General features: G+C 34.2%; 1 protein-coding gene across 2 annotated transcripts; it reads right to left on the bottom strand.

The window, feature by feature from the left end:
• Positions 1–8,184: 8,184 nt before the first annotated feature.
• Positions 8,185–14,085, bottom strand: LOC127262016 (uncharacterized). 2 transcript variants are annotated; one of them, XM_051290486.1, is made up of 4 exons: positions 14,042–14,085; positions 9,808–10,810; positions 9,284–9,365; positions 8,185–9,110 (listed from the first exon to the last, which is right to left on the bottom strand). In XM_051290486.1, the coding sequence occupies exons 2-4, from the start codon at positions 9,828–9,830 to the stop codon at positions 8,820–8,822; spliced, it is 396 nt and encodes a 131-aa protein (XP_051146443.1). In that variant the 5' UTR covers positions 9,831–10,810; positions 14,042–14,085; the 3' UTR covers positions 8,185–8,819. The 2 variants fall into 2 exon arrangements, with proteins under 2 accessions (XP_051146443.1, XP_051146444.1); XM_051290487.1 differs by lacking the exon at positions 14,042–14,085 and having other exon boundaries at positions 9,808–10,993.
• Between the last annotated feature and the right edge of the window lie 1,431 nt (positions 14,086–15,516).

A 15,516-nucleotide genomic window follows, 5' to 3' on the forward strand; every position in this document is an offset into this window, starting at 1 on the left:
ATATATATTTATTTTTTATTTAAATTGTGTGATGGAATAAAATGTATATTAATTATTTTCTATTTTGAAAATATTGCAGAATATGTGAGATATACCAAAATAAAAAATATTGCAAAGTATGTGGAATGGAGAGTGTAATATATATGAATTATTATTTTAAAACTAAAACAATATTACTCAAATGATGAAATAATATCTTAATTCAATATTAGTAACAAATTAAATTTAATTACCTTATATACTGTATTACCAGTGAAAGAAGTAATTTCAACCGAGACTAAGGGTATTTTATATGACATATTCAAATAGATATGATGGGGATAACGAGGGAAAAAAAGAAAAAAAAAAACTACCTCCGTCCGACTCTAAGGGTCTGATTTACTTTTTGCGTGTTGATATTTGAATATTAATTATTATATCAAGACATAGTACAAATTAAGAAAAAATTAAAAGTGTCTTATAATACAGATAGAAAATGACGTTTGTACAAAAAAATTATATTTTTAATGTTAAGTATAGAGGCGGACGGAGGGAGCATTTATTTTTCGAAAGTGATATACTAATGAAAAGCGCCTATCGTATATTTCCTTACTCGGAAAAGATTCTTCCCCTGAAGGGACGACTACAATCTTTGCAAAGATGAGCCTTATGAGAATATCTGGATTGAAAGGGCTTGGAGTTATGGATTTTTTTTTTTTAAGAAAAAAAAAAAAATTAGTATTTGATTTTATTTTCATGATAATACATAATTATGTGATATGGTATTTTTTGAGAAAATTAAGCATGAGAGGTATGTAGTGTTTTAAGTTGTGGAATTTTGTAGTAATATTTGTTGGTTTTTACGTTGGAGGAATTAATTCAAAGGTGATGATTTATCAATGTATTTTTAAGTTATTTATTTCATGGCATTTTCACTTTTTGGAAAATTCTCGAAGAAATAGCTCACTTCAATTTGTACCTTTGATCGTGTGTTAATTTCGTGTGTGTTGCTATGTGTCTTAATTGTGTATCGGGTGCTTTTAGGAGTTTGTCGAATGCAATTTTGGTGCTTGCTTTCTACTATTTTTTGGTTTCTATCGTTCTCAAATTATGTTTCATTTTTTTTGTTGTTTCTAGAATTGTATTTGAATGTGTTCGAAATCAAAAGACAAAGGATGTGGTATAAAATATTTTAATTTTTTACTATATAATTTATATCAATACATTACCTTTCAGTGATTTATAAAATAATAGTAAATAATCAAATATGAGTAAACATCATCGCACAAAATTACATAATAAAATTGAAAATAAATTCTCATAAATTAAAATTTTACTTCCTAAGCAATGAACTCCGTTCCAAATGCTTCTAGATGCTTCTGCCCCCTTCTAAGCAATGAACTCTGATTCATACGGGCAATGCCGTCCCTTTCTTCCGTCACTGGAACCTCACTACCGTCGATGTCCATCCATGCGCCACCTAGAAATTCCATCTTCGACCGCTCCAACTTTTGCGTTTTCCTATAGAACTTCTTGAGTTTCATGGAATAGATGAGACAATGCCTCCCATCGTCCACACGCTCCGGGAAGTAAATGCAGTTCTTTATCCCATCGGGGAGATCATCCCGGATGAGGGATGTCGTGGTACTCGTGAAAAAGGTTGCGCCGTCTAAGTGCTTCACCCTCTTCCATGTGCAGCTGATCCCATCCGACTTGTAGACTATGGGTTGCACCACGCCATAAGTGTGCATTAGAAAGAATTCGCCGTCATACTCTGCCATGAACACGCTTTTCCTACACCCGTAAGACGGGACAGATCGACCTTATCCAAGGGGCTTGTATGGGAGAGCTCTCCACCTACATTTTACCGGATCAAACTTGCCGATATAGCCATCGATGTTCATACAGTAGAAGTTCCTGTTGCGAACCACGACATTTATCCAAGTGGAGGTGATGGATCGATGTCTTTTGCTATACTCGACAATGGTTCACACCATATCTATATGTATATTTTTTATATTATATAAAATGTTATTTTCTAAAAAATAATATTTATGTTAACTATATTTTGTTAAAATATAAATTTTAATATAGCTCCATGTATATTTTAAATTTATTTTTTCAGTCAATGCATCACAAGACTAATACTACAAAATTACATAATAAAATTGAAAATCAAACCCATGATCTAACATTTTCCCAAAAGATATGCCTTTACTCCTAACCAACGAGCTTTGATCCAAATGCTTTAATATGCATCCGCTCGAATGCTGCCGCCACATTCCTATCCATACGGTCAGTGTTACGTATTGTATTGTGTTGTTTGTTAGGGATATTTTTTGAAATAAAAGGAGTTTCATGGTGACATCTTTCGTATCAATTTTTTTTGTTACGAACTAATTTCGTTACACAAGTCCTCTGACATTAGTTCTACTTTCGCAGCACATAAAATAAGGATTATAAAAATTAGATAACAATTTGTCTTATTATATTAAAAAAATTTATTTAATATTTATTTGTATAAAATTTGTGTAATTTAGTTCTTTATTTAGAATCAAATACAGGCAAACGGGTGTTTTATATAAATAGGGGGTGTTCTAGGCAAGGAAGGGGGTGTTTGACGCAATAAATAAAATATGGGGGATTTTGTGAATTTTACTAAAAACACAAAGGGAGTGTTATAAAATTTATGTTTAAAACAAAAAAGAGAAAAAAATAAGTAACCAAAAAATGGTGTAAAAGAAGGGGAATGACTAATGGATGCCATTTATTTATGCGCATTCTCGATCACACTATCCGGCAATCGCATATCATGAATGATTTTGTTGGATTTATGCGCATTCTCAATGTTGTTTCCCTATGAAATAATTAATGATGCGGCCCTTTAAAATTTAAACTTTTAGATAAGATGATCGTTTAACACTTAACACAACATATAAATAACCAAATTCTTAAACTCAAGAAAATAAAAGAAAAATAATAGTTGAAGTTTAAGACAAGTAATGTTACACAACCATTATCTACAATAATCAATATCTCAAGAACATGACAGGACCTTCAGGGGCATCAATCCAAAAGTTGTGAAGCAGTTTAGATAAGGTATTAAGTAAAATGTCGTTTATTATTTATATATCTTTAATTTTAAAAAGTTTAATTAACTCAAAGTTACATTAACTAGCAAAAACCAAAAAAAAAAACAATGAATGCATCCCAATGTTTCTTCTCAAATTGTTGGTCTGTTCTTTACATTTCCATTGCAGCAGCAGTACCCCAAATTTCCTCTCTATTTTGCAGCTAATCAGCCTTCGACAGTACTTAGGAAATCATGCATGTGCCATAAATCATCCAAGCACTAGAAATTAAATGGTTAGTCCAAATCAATTCCATAGAAATCGAAATTAATGATTTTGAAATAGCAGCTGATGCCCAAACTGTAACACAGAAAAATTATAGAACCAAAAACCCATGGATCTATTAAGACGAGGCAGATCCAAACCCCACGCTGCTTTCAAATGAGCAAAGGCGACAACAGCGAAACAAATCGAACAAATTACACAACAATCAAATTTACTAAATTTGTATAAAACATTGATTGTAAGCATATAGTAGCAAAAGAAATTTATGTTGGACAAATCATATTGCTTTGAAATTTTCTGACAATTTAGGATGAAATTAAACAAGTGAATCCATAGCTGCTATTCTTTAAGTGTGTATTAAGTAAAACCATGAACATAGCATAATAGTCAACAAATTACTCTTACAACTTCAGCTGTTATTGCCTCTGTTTACTTTGCCATGACTTCTTGTGTGGTCGACCGTAGAATTGATGCACCTAGAGAGAGGGGTTGGAAAAAAAAAAGTTTAAAATCCTATGGTGTTAAAGAAGTACTATAGAAAAACGATGCAACTTCCAAGTAAGAGTATTAGATATCGCCGGAAAATTTGGATGGACATCAATTATTTATTAAAAATAATTATGCAGATTCTTTTGAATTTTATTTAGGAGGGGCTAGAAATAAATTCGCTATTGAATAGAATTCTTTGTTGATAAATGATTTATTGAAGCGAATACAAAAAATATATTTTACTTAAAAGGGTATTAAAGTGAATATGAAAAACCCTTCTTTATTAAAAAAAGGAACATTTAGTTTGTCTAAAAGACAAAGAATCATTATATTCATAACATCATTCTATTTGCATCGTAGGGGCATGTGAACGCAATGCTCTAGATAACATCATTCACTCAATATAGTTAGCTTACCTTTGTAAAGCACCATGCAATTGTACTTGTTCTTCTATTTTACATAAATACTTTTTTTTTTTTTTTATTTTGAGATTAATATTGTAGCATATAGAATATTTAGTTAACTATCCATATATTTAACATCATGATGATCGATGTTTTTTGTATAAAAAGTGTCGTACCTCTTGATTTATAATAGTAAATTCATGAGGTTTCGGTTGTATATTTCATGTTGGAAATAAAATTGAATGTTGCAAAAAAAAAAAAAAAAATTAAAGGTGGCGTGGTCAAGGTGATTTACACAATCAATAACCCCGTTGGAGCATCGGAGTTGAAGAGGAGTAAACAGCTTGCACCATAGCTGTAGCAAGTAGAAATTGAAATATATATATACGTATCTATACATATAATATATAAATAAATAAGTAAAGATAAATTAAAGCAGGGCTTGGCTTGAACAGCTCCTGCAACAAATACCTACAACTTGGAGATGCAATGTGAAGAGGAAAACAAAGCAGATCGATTGGTGGGATCAGGAGAGGAATAAACTTCGAATCCAAAAAATCATCGTTCTTAAAGCAGTAGTTACCTTCACCCCTCTCTATTATTTTTTGCCGTAGATTAGGGAATTTCATTCAAAGATTGCTACTTTCATTTTAGATTAGGAATTTAAATTTTGCTATCTATCTATATTTCATCCCGCAATCAAAGTCGAGAGTTGGAGATTGGATAAGTATGAAATTGTTATTCACACCTACGAAGTTGAGATATTAATTTGACAGTAGTATTGATCTCTAAGAGCTTAATATTTATTATGTTCATGAATAAAATTAAAAAAAAAAAAAGTATTCAAGTTTGATATGCAATTTCACTAATGAAAATCTATCTGAAGATTATTTTTATTCATTAATCTTAATATAAGTTACCATAATCTTGGAAAATAGAAAACTCAATTAAGAATTTATATGCTTGAATAAGAGTAATATTGAATTGATGATGTCTTCAATAAGAATTTAGATTAGAAATACTCATGGTCTAGTTTTAAATGTTTCTAATGTGTATTAAATTGTTGCATACATCAACTATTTAAAAATTTTAATTCAATTTGGATAGAATGATAAAATTGGTTGGATCAAATTCATAACTTTATTTTCTATGTTCTCAAGTTACAGATGAAATATTGATTATCGTTTGAACTACTTTCCTACAAGGTCTTCTGGTATGATTTAACCAACCAAAGTAAATTGCAAGCTATTATATCAGCGGGCCAGGTTGTCATAACATCAAAAATAAAAATAATAATAGAGCGAGGAGAGGAAATATAACAAGATACCATTTCCGCTTAAAGGCCCATTATATATATATATATATATATATATAAACGGAAAAGAAGTAATCGGGTGGTCCTCTTGAAAAGAATTCTTACTGTCGGTGTTTTCTGTTCTTGTGTTCACTGCTCCGCAAACCCGCCGTAATCATGACTGAAACAAACGTTTTGTCGAAATCCAAAGTGTACGGTCTCTTCATTCTGTAAACTCATTCACCTCAGTAACTGCAGTTTCGTTATTTTTCGTGTGGTTGATTGTTGCTTCAACGAATTAATTAGGGTTTGAATTACAACCTGATAGTGTGAAACCAAATAGGGTTTGGTGTGCTAGAACTTCAAGCCTTGTATTTATATATATATTGTTTGGGGATCTGCCTGATGGTTTATCTGAATTTCGTTATGTTTGATTTGGCGAGGTGCTACTGGCATTACACATTTAAAATCCACATTAGGGTTTGGGACTGCCTCACTAATTTATCTGTTTGTTTATTCAATTTGGGCATCAATTGTCTTTGAACCCCTCAAATGAGGATCTTTAATTATTTTCCCAATTGAAAGGAAAGAATAAAAGAAAATAATAGATACTCTCTCCAACTTCAAGCATGTATTTTTATTCCTTGTCTTTTATGTGAATAGAAAACTTGTTATGCTCAAGGTCTCAGTTGCAGTATATGTCCGTATATGTGTTTATTGATTTTAAGATAATTTTGTATTGATTTTAAGATAATTTTTTGTGGCCGAATTTCATTTTTCTGGTAATGGGACTTACAGTTTTTTACCTCCTATTAAGAAAGGCAAAAGATGAAGGAAGACACAGATTGGTCTTTATAAGAATGTGAATGGAGAAAAAATGATTGGTCTAATGTATTCTGAGAAGTAGACAATTAGGTAATTTTTCAAAACAAATTTGGTCTATTTAACCAAAGTTTGGATTCTCTCACGCCAATTTATATTAGCAATATTTATCCATCCAATATATTTGATACTCTATTTAGAAATTATAATTTTTTTAGCAGATAAATGAAAATTATGATTCTACTCTTAAAAGAAATACTAAAAAGTAGATGGACCATGTGTTTGATCCAACAGCCATGTACAATCCACACAATCAGCTCAAACCGCCAATATAGACTAACAAAATCCATACATCAAATGCAAGTTTTAGAATTTCAATCAAGCCATTGGGGTTCCGGTAGCCACCACGTTGAGAAATATTTGGCAATATGATGACTTATCTAATTATAAATTTCTAAGGGATGGGATCATATGCTGATTTGAAAATGAAATCGCTGAAATTAATCTCCAACTCTAATCTTAAATTTAATCTTTTTAATTAAATAAATAATCTAATAATTAAGGGCCATGATTAAATTCAGCCATGCTGAATTAGAATTTTCAGCATAGTATCCCTATTGAATTTCTAATATCTAATGTACACTATAAAATGCTAATCTTAGATGACACAATATTTTGTAAGTTTAGAGTAGAATATCAACTTATTAAAATAAAATATGAAACATTACTATCACAATATAAAATACCAAGATGTTAACTTTAAGTTCCAAAATATAATTATTAATATCTAATTAACACTATTAAGTTCTCAAAATCAAGAAAATTAGATATAAAATGAACAAAATAAATTTCGATAAAAAGAGAAATAAACATACAAAATAACCTTACATATACTTACCAACTACCGGAGTGATGGTGGGTGGAGAAAATAGAGGCAAATAGAACAAGAAGGGGAAAAAATGCACCAACAACCTAGGGGTTTTTGTCGGTTTTTAAATTCAAGTTGGGTTTGGCGACCACAACCCTGGCCTTCTCTGACGGTTAGACGAGCTTTCTTGTGATACTGGTGCACTGCAAGGAGGCCAGTGCGCCCTGAAAACCTTGATTATGGTCTAAAATAATTCTAGCATACTAATACTATATATTGCTTATGGTCACCACAAAGAATATTTTGAGTGTAAGATTAACTGCTAGAACATGAGCACCGTATACAACCAACAACAACATCCTCTAGAATAAATATGAAGTGAACATATTAAGTCTACCAACATCATATGCACAATTGAACTCTACTATGGTGGAACATCAATTGCCATGACCAGAACCAGAAGCACCACCCAGATTTTCAATATCGGCGGTGATGAGAGGCTTTTTATGTGGTTCGATCTAGTTTTCTCATAACTCATCGTTGCCGAAGGGTGAGCAACAAAGTGGGATCTGCAATGGAAGGAAAGAGAATGTGATAAAAGACATATTTCTACGATGAACAAGCTACATGTATTTATTTCAGCTTATAATTTCACAAAAAGACGAAACAAACAGAACATGATCACATGCGGTGATAAAGAAACTCCTGCCACATTTAATGGAACACTTGATGAATAAGAATTGTCTTCAATTACTATTACCTTGACACACTAATGGTCAAGCCAAATTGATGCATGCTATTCTAATTTACCAAATAATTAAATGTATAGGTATTAGTTAAGGAGCTTTAGTCATTAAATTCAAATCGACATATTTTGCTAACTTGTAGATTTTAATGCTGCTAGTAATTCCTGAATCAGAAATTAATTTTATATCATATTTACTAATGCCAATTGAAAACCTTCTTCAGGAAAGGAACTAACATGTTCATGAGATACTGTGATAAACAAACTCCGGCCACAATCAATGGCACACTTGAACTAAAAATTTTTTCAGTCATATATTTCCTTGACACACTAATGGCTAAGCTAAATTTAAGCACGCACTTCTAATTTTCCGAATAATTACATGTATTGGACAAAATCATACAATTCTATTTCTTGACGAAATCCTGGGCGCTGCTATAATGGGCCCATCTACAATATCAGCAAATTGGCTTCCATCAGGACAAAGTAAGGCTGTACTAATCATTCCTTTACCGCCTCTTTGAATCCCATCTTTCTATAAGATCTTTCATGTCCCACACAAGCATTGTCCATTTTTGGGTTTTTAAAATTTCCATTGCTATTCAGATCCATAGCTGCACAGCCCCCCGTCCTTATAGGTAACGTCGATCATGCATACTTTTTATCACCACACTTGTAGGATGAAAAGATGACATAATCCCACAGCATCAAGCCCTTTTCCTTCGCAAATCCATCCCAGCTTCGAGTGAGCTCTGGCTGCTTTTCCAACAGCAGTACAGGAACTTCCAGGATCTCCCGGAACAGTCGAAGAATACAATCAGCAAACAATCACCAAACCTTGCAGTGTAAGACCCATTTCTGATCATGCCAAGGAGAGCTTGGGTGCTGAACTGGCTCTGGAAGTTTGGCTCCTTGAGAATGGTGGCCATCCACAGGATGTTCGGGTGGATTTGTCTGCTGTGGAGTCGAATGGCGACACTATCATATGCCATAGCGGCTTCATTTTCGGATCTAGAGGTTCATAGCTGGATACGCTGATGATCAGCATATATCTGTGCGCCCCAGTGCCCATTGACTTGGCACGCCACACCTTTGAATTTGGAAGCTGAGGCCATTGCAGGATGGGAACTGCTGCCGGAGTCAGATATGTCACCTGTAGACGAGATTTTTGCTGTAGTGTTGGAAAAGTGGCTCTCAAAATCAATTACTAGTGTTGAAAAACTTGGGCATTTAAATGCTGTTACACTAACTACAGAATCAGTAACTAATTTAATTGCGACTTTAGTGATACAAATTGAACACATTCTTTCAATAAAAGTAAATAACCTGTATTGAAGTGGCAACCATCATGGGACCTTCTATAATACCACCAAATGGAGTTCCGCATTGATAGAATGTGAAACAGACCCTACACACACGTAAAAAAAAAAAAAAAAATTATAATTAAGGATAGATGACCAACTAGAAAACCATGTTCCTAATCAAAAGATACCAATAATTTATACTTGAAGCGTAAATGTTTAGTTATACTTAAAGAAAGTAAAATTTATAGCATGGCGTGGAATTGGCCATATAACTGATAAAACATTATTCCAAAATTGAATATAAGTGCAACAACAAAAAGAAGTAATGCCAAGGGCAAATAGTTGAATACTTGAGTACAATGTCAGTCCAAATGAAACATTTTCTTTAAAAGGACAGATGGATGAACAAAATACAGATGCACATACCCAAAAACTAAAATAAATATATAAAATCCAAGAAACTACAGGTAACAAACCAAAGGTAACCTCCTACCAATAAAAAGAAATAAAAAAAATATCAATATAGATGTAAGTAAATTAAGAAACCTCAAATGTTGTGCGTTTGCCATGTTGCCATGTTGCACAGGTAAGTTTCCACTACTTGTTATCACAAAAACGACGCCAAGTTTGTTGTCATAACATCAATTATTTTTCTTAATACATCCTGAACCAATAAATTCACTACATTACAAATGTGTTAACAATTAAAAAACAATTTAACACACAAATCTGTTAGCAAGAGTGAGGAACACCTACACTTCAATCTCTACTATTAGAGAAAAACCACATCGGTGTACACAGACAACGAAATGAATGAGTAATCGCTAAGGTCACACAGGACCACAAACTAAGTAAATCAACACACGAATAACCAAGGAAAGCAACGTCTTCCCACAGGAACGCATCCAACACTTCACAGTCAATCATAAACCAACGGAAATCAAGGAAATAAGGAACGATACAACCAGATTTGGAGTGAACCAGAGGTATGTATCACACCAGTTGCTTTCCATAAGCCTTGTACACCGGAAATTCAAGGTACATCACATCAACTCACTGGATCAGATTAGTAGCCTGCGAACAGAAGAGAAGTGACAGAAACTCTAACAATAACATGTATAAGTGATGTATTAGCAAAGATGAAGTGAAGAAAGATTGATACGAAGATCGATTAGAGTACGAACGAATGATGGATGCGTAATGAAGCGATTCGAGTAATCGCGGGTAGATTGTGCACAAGTGAGAACAGTGTATGGATTAGAAGTAAAGAGCGATGGGTGTAAGGTGCTTTGTGTGTGATGGCGAGTGTATGAAAGAGGATGATGGCGACTGCGATAAGTGCACTGTGAAGCAGTGTCTGGAAGAAGAGGGCAGCGGGTGGGGGTGCAGCGGCGTGAAGTGAGAATGAAGAAGATGAACTCTATTTGCCCTAAGGGGCTGGTATAAATGTATATATGTATATATTCTCACAATAGGCTGGCCCAAAAAGTGTATGGCCCAAGCATCAATTTTAACACCCTCCCTCACTTGAAGGGCCATCCTTAGCAACCTGAAACAAGTCAAGTAGAATGTTAAATTTGCATAGATGAGCAATTGAATGACTTCCTAAACTCTTAGTTAACATATCTGCACGTTGATTCCCAAAGGGAACAAACTTTGTAGATATTACTCCATTTACTATATAATCCCTAACCAAATGACAATCAACCTCAATGTGTTTTGTATGTTCGTGAAAAATAGGATTTGCAGCAATTTAGAGTGCAACTGTATTGTCATAAAATAAGTTAGCAAGTTTATCAAGAGAAACATGTAAGTCCTTTAAAATACCAAGGATCCAAACAATTTCAGAACAAATAGTAGCCATGGCACGATATTCAGATTCAACTGACGAGCGACTCACAGTCGACTGCTTCTTGCTTTTGAAAGAGATCAAAGAATCTCCAAGAAATATGCAGAAACCTGTTACAGACTTTATTGAAATGGGACATGAAGCCCAATCAGAATCGCAGTAGGCAGAGACATGCAGTTTTTGAGAATTTGAAAAAAGTAAACCTTGACCTGGGAACCTTTTAAGTATTTCATAACTTTAAGAGTAGCAGCAAGGTGGAATCGTTTAGGTTTATGCATGAACTGACTTAAAACTTGAATAGAAAATGCTATGTCAGGACAAGTCATAGTAAGATATATCAATTTTCCAACAAGTTGTTGATAAACAGCAGGGTCAGACAAAAACTTATTGCTTTTAGTCACAGTATTATCAAGTTTCAAGTTTTGTTTCATTGGAACAAGGGCTGATTTGCACCCCAAAACACCATATTCTGCAAGCAGCTCCAGGGTGTATTTTCTCTGACTAAACACAAGGCCCTTACTACACTCAATTTCCTCTATTCCTAAAAAGTATTGAACTAAACCAAGATCCTTAATTTTGAATCTATCATGCAAGAATTGTTTAAATAGATAAATAGCGCCTATATCATCCCCTATGATTAATATCATCTACATATACAAGTGCAACAGTGATAAGACCATTTACAGGTTTAATGAACAGAGAATAATCATGAAGAGATGAGTAAAACCAAACTCTATCATTGCTGTTTTCACTTTTTCATTCCATTGGCGATGGGCTTGCTTTAATCCATAAAGAGACTTTTTTCAAGAGACAGACATTGTTCTTAAACAAGTCAGGATACCCTTCTGGAGGTACCATATAAACTGTCTCATTAAGATCTCCATGTAGAAAAGCATTATTAGCATCTAGTTGAAAGATTTTCCACCCCCGACAGATAGCCAAAGAGACAACACAACAAACTGTAACCATTTTAACTATAGGTTAAAATGTTTCATGAAAATCAAGACTCTCTCCCTGGCTATAACCTTTGGCAACAAGGCGTGCCTTGTATCATTCAACACTGCCATATGAATTATATTTTATTTTGAAAACCCACTTACAGCCAATAGGTTTTCTATTACTTGGTAAATCTGAAAGAATCCAAGTATTGTTCTCAAGTAAGGCTCGCATTTCAAGATCCATGGTTTTCTTCCATTTTGGATCTTGTAGGGCTTCACTCACATAATGTGGTTCAATCGATTTATCAAGATTAGCAAGGAAACATGTGATTGTTGAAGAGATTAACTTTGGGTTTTGATAGACCATGGTTATTGGATATCTCACACTAGCGTGTCCAAGAGACACTTCATAGTCTCTCAAATAGGTTGGAAGCTTAGAGACTCCATTAGACTTGCGCCTGCTTTATATTGCCTCAGAAGAGAGAGTGTTTGTGTCTGGTATGTGTTAGTCCTCACCAGAACCATCTGTGTTGCTGTCCAATGTTGCAGATTGTTGTGAGTCCAAGTGAGAGTCTTGGTCATCAACAACAGGTGCCATCAATGGACTGCCTTCACATGGTTGAAGAATATCATCATAGGCACTAGTAGGGGGTGCTGGAGTACAGTTTTCAAACTGCAGAGGTGAAACTAGAGGAGTATCCTTGAAAGAAAAAATGGACTCATGGAATTTGACATTACAAGATATAAAAACAGTATTTGACTCAAGATCCAACACCTTGTATCCTTTTCTATTTTGAGCATAACCAACAAAACAACATCTAATAACGCGTGCTTGAAACTTATCGGTGGGATTTACTATTGTTGCATAACACAAGCAACCAAACACTTTTAGCCTAGACAAATTAGGCTTGCACCGATGAATTAACTCAAAAGGTGTTTTACCACCTATAAGAGAGGTAAGCATTCTGTTTATCAAATAAACAGCAATAAGAACAACATCTCCCCACATAAACAAAGGGCAATTACTGTGGAACATAGGAGCACGAGAAACATTGAGAATGTGATGGTGTTTTCTCTCAACAATTCCATTTTGTTGAGGGGTATACACACAAGATTTTTGGTGAATAATTTCTAGAGAGGAGAACAGAGAGGACATGGAGCTATTTAAAAACTCAGTCCCATTATCAGAGCGAAAATATTTTGTTGTTTTTCCAAACTGAGTTTTTATGATAGACAAACTCTGTGATACAACCACTCACATCAGATTTAGCAGCAAGTAAGTACACCCACACAACGCGAAAAAAATCATCCACAAGTGTTAGAAAGTATTTGAAGCCTCCTCTAGACTCAACTCGATATGGTCCCCACACATCTCCATGAACGAGATCAAAGATTGAAGTGGACTTATGATCACTAAGAGGAAATGGTGTCCTAGTTTGCTTGGCTAGGTGACAAACATCTCAGACAACACTTTTCTTACAAAAGAACTTGAGGTCAGATTCTAAGAGACTTAGATTAGCATCAGAGGGATGCCCTAAACAAAGATGCCAAAGATCATATTGATCAAAAGAATTTACACTACAGGATTTGTAAGAGGATGACACTTCTACAGGTAATCTATAGAGACCATTATTGAGCTTGGCAAAGATCAGACTTGAGCCATCAATAGTACTGTGGATGGTGTAGCCATTCTTAAAGAAAGAAACAGAAAGTATTCCAAGGGAAACAAGCTTTCCTATTGACAACAGATTGAGAGTGAACTCTGGAACAACCAAAATATTTTCAAGAACAATGTTATTCCTAAATTGGAATTTCCCACATTCAATAACCCTAACAGTCTTTCCAGTAGGTAAGGTAACAAGCAGAGGACCACTTGAAAGCTTTCTAACTTCAGAGAGGATATTTCTTTCAGCTACCATATAATTAGTAGCCCCTGATTCTAAAATCTACTCACAGCACATAAATGAATTACAAGAAAAAGTTGAGGATATACCTGCCATATTGAGCAGTGAGCTATCTTCTCCCTTTTTTTCATGAAGTAACCTAATCAATTCATCACAGATATCTGGAGTTAGCGAAACATTAGCTGATGAATTCTCAGTACCAACAGTTAAAAATTGGCTAGATAAAAAAATTGCAGAATTAGCCACATGTTTATTTTGTCTAGGAATTTGTTTTCTATCAGGATAGCCAATTAATTGGTAGCATCTCTCAACTAGGTGACCTGAACGACCACAGTGAGAACATTTCAGATTTGAATTTTTTTCATTTGATCTGATTGTTTTCTTAACAACAAAAGCACATGTTTTTTTAGGTGTTTCTGTGATTGCACATATTTTTTTGTGTGACTCTTCTTGTGAAACTATGTTATAAGCCTTAGACACAAAAGGGGAAGGGTCCATAGCAAGTATTGTGCTCCTAACAACATTATATTTATCATTTAAACCCATTAGGAACTGCACAAGTCGTTGAGTTTGTTCATATTTATCTAGGGAATACTTGGCAGTACACATGCATATGTCAACAGCCTTAACAGAAGCTACACGATGCCAAAAAACTCTCATATTTGAATAGTATGCACTTACACTGTCATTTCCTTGAGCACAATTACATAGTTCTTTCAATAGAGCATATACATTGGCTGCATTACTCTTTCCATATGTTTTCTTAATTTCCGTCCACATATATGAGGCTTTGGTACGAAAAACAAGAGTTCTATAGATGGATTTATTTACATAACTTAATATCCAAGACATGATCATAGCATTACACATGCTCCACCTTTTAGACAATTCAAGATCAGTAGGCATAGGCACATTACCTTCAACAAAGTCCAACTTATTCTTTCCTAATAAGGCTATAGTCATCGCTCTATCCGAAATTATATAGTTCTCACTACCGGTAAGTACACATGAAACCAAGGATGCACTAGATGAATCTGAAGTAGGAAGGTAAAGAGGATCAAAGTAATTTGGACTCACTATATGAGGAACATTAGATAAACCTGAAGTTTGAGCAGAAGTCTCACCCATAGTGACTAGAGTGAAAGAAGAAACATACCAGTTACAATGGTCAGCTACGACCTCTTATAGAGACCTGCCATTTACTTTTACACCTGGAATTTCCTAAACACTTAGAAGGAAGATGAGACTTACAGAACTCTTGTTGAGATCATACAGTACCTACAAAGACAACGAGAAGTGTGTTAGACAGCTCTGATACCATGTTAACAACTAAAAAACAATTTAACACACAAATCTGTTAGCAAGAGTGAGGAACACCTACACTTCAATATCTACTATTAGAGAAAAACCACATCGGTGTACACAGACAACGATAATGAATGAGTAATCGCTAAGGTCACACAGGACCACAAACTAAGTAAATCAACACACGAATCAACAAGGAAAGCAACGTCTTCCCACATGAACGCATCCAACACTTCACAGTCAATCATAAACCAACGGA

Source organism: Andrographis paniculata, unplaced genomic scaffold (assembly GCF_009805555.1).
Source record: "Andrographis paniculata isolate CXL003 unplaced genomic scaffold, ASM980555v1 Contig65END, whole genome shotgun sequence".
NCBI classification, from domain to species: domain Eukaryota; kingdom Viridiplantae; phylum Streptophyta; class Magnoliopsida; order Lamiales; family Acanthaceae; genus Andrographis; species Andrographis paniculata.

What these genes read in the sequence shown, in the direction of transcription:
- LOC127262016 (XM_051290486.1), bottom strand. Translation starts at nt 9,830, where the DNA reads ATGGCAAACGCACAACATTTGAG. An exon ending in GCAAACGCACAACATTTGAG is followed by an intron (nt 9,366 to 9,807) that starts GTTTCTTAATTT and finishes ACGTGTGTGTAG; the next exon opens with GGTCTGTTTCACATTCTATC. An exon ending in TGGTTGCCACTTCAATACAG is followed by an intron (nt 9,111 to 9,283) that starts GTTATTTACTTT and finishes TCTCGTCTACAG; the next exon opens with GTGACATATCTGACTCCGGC.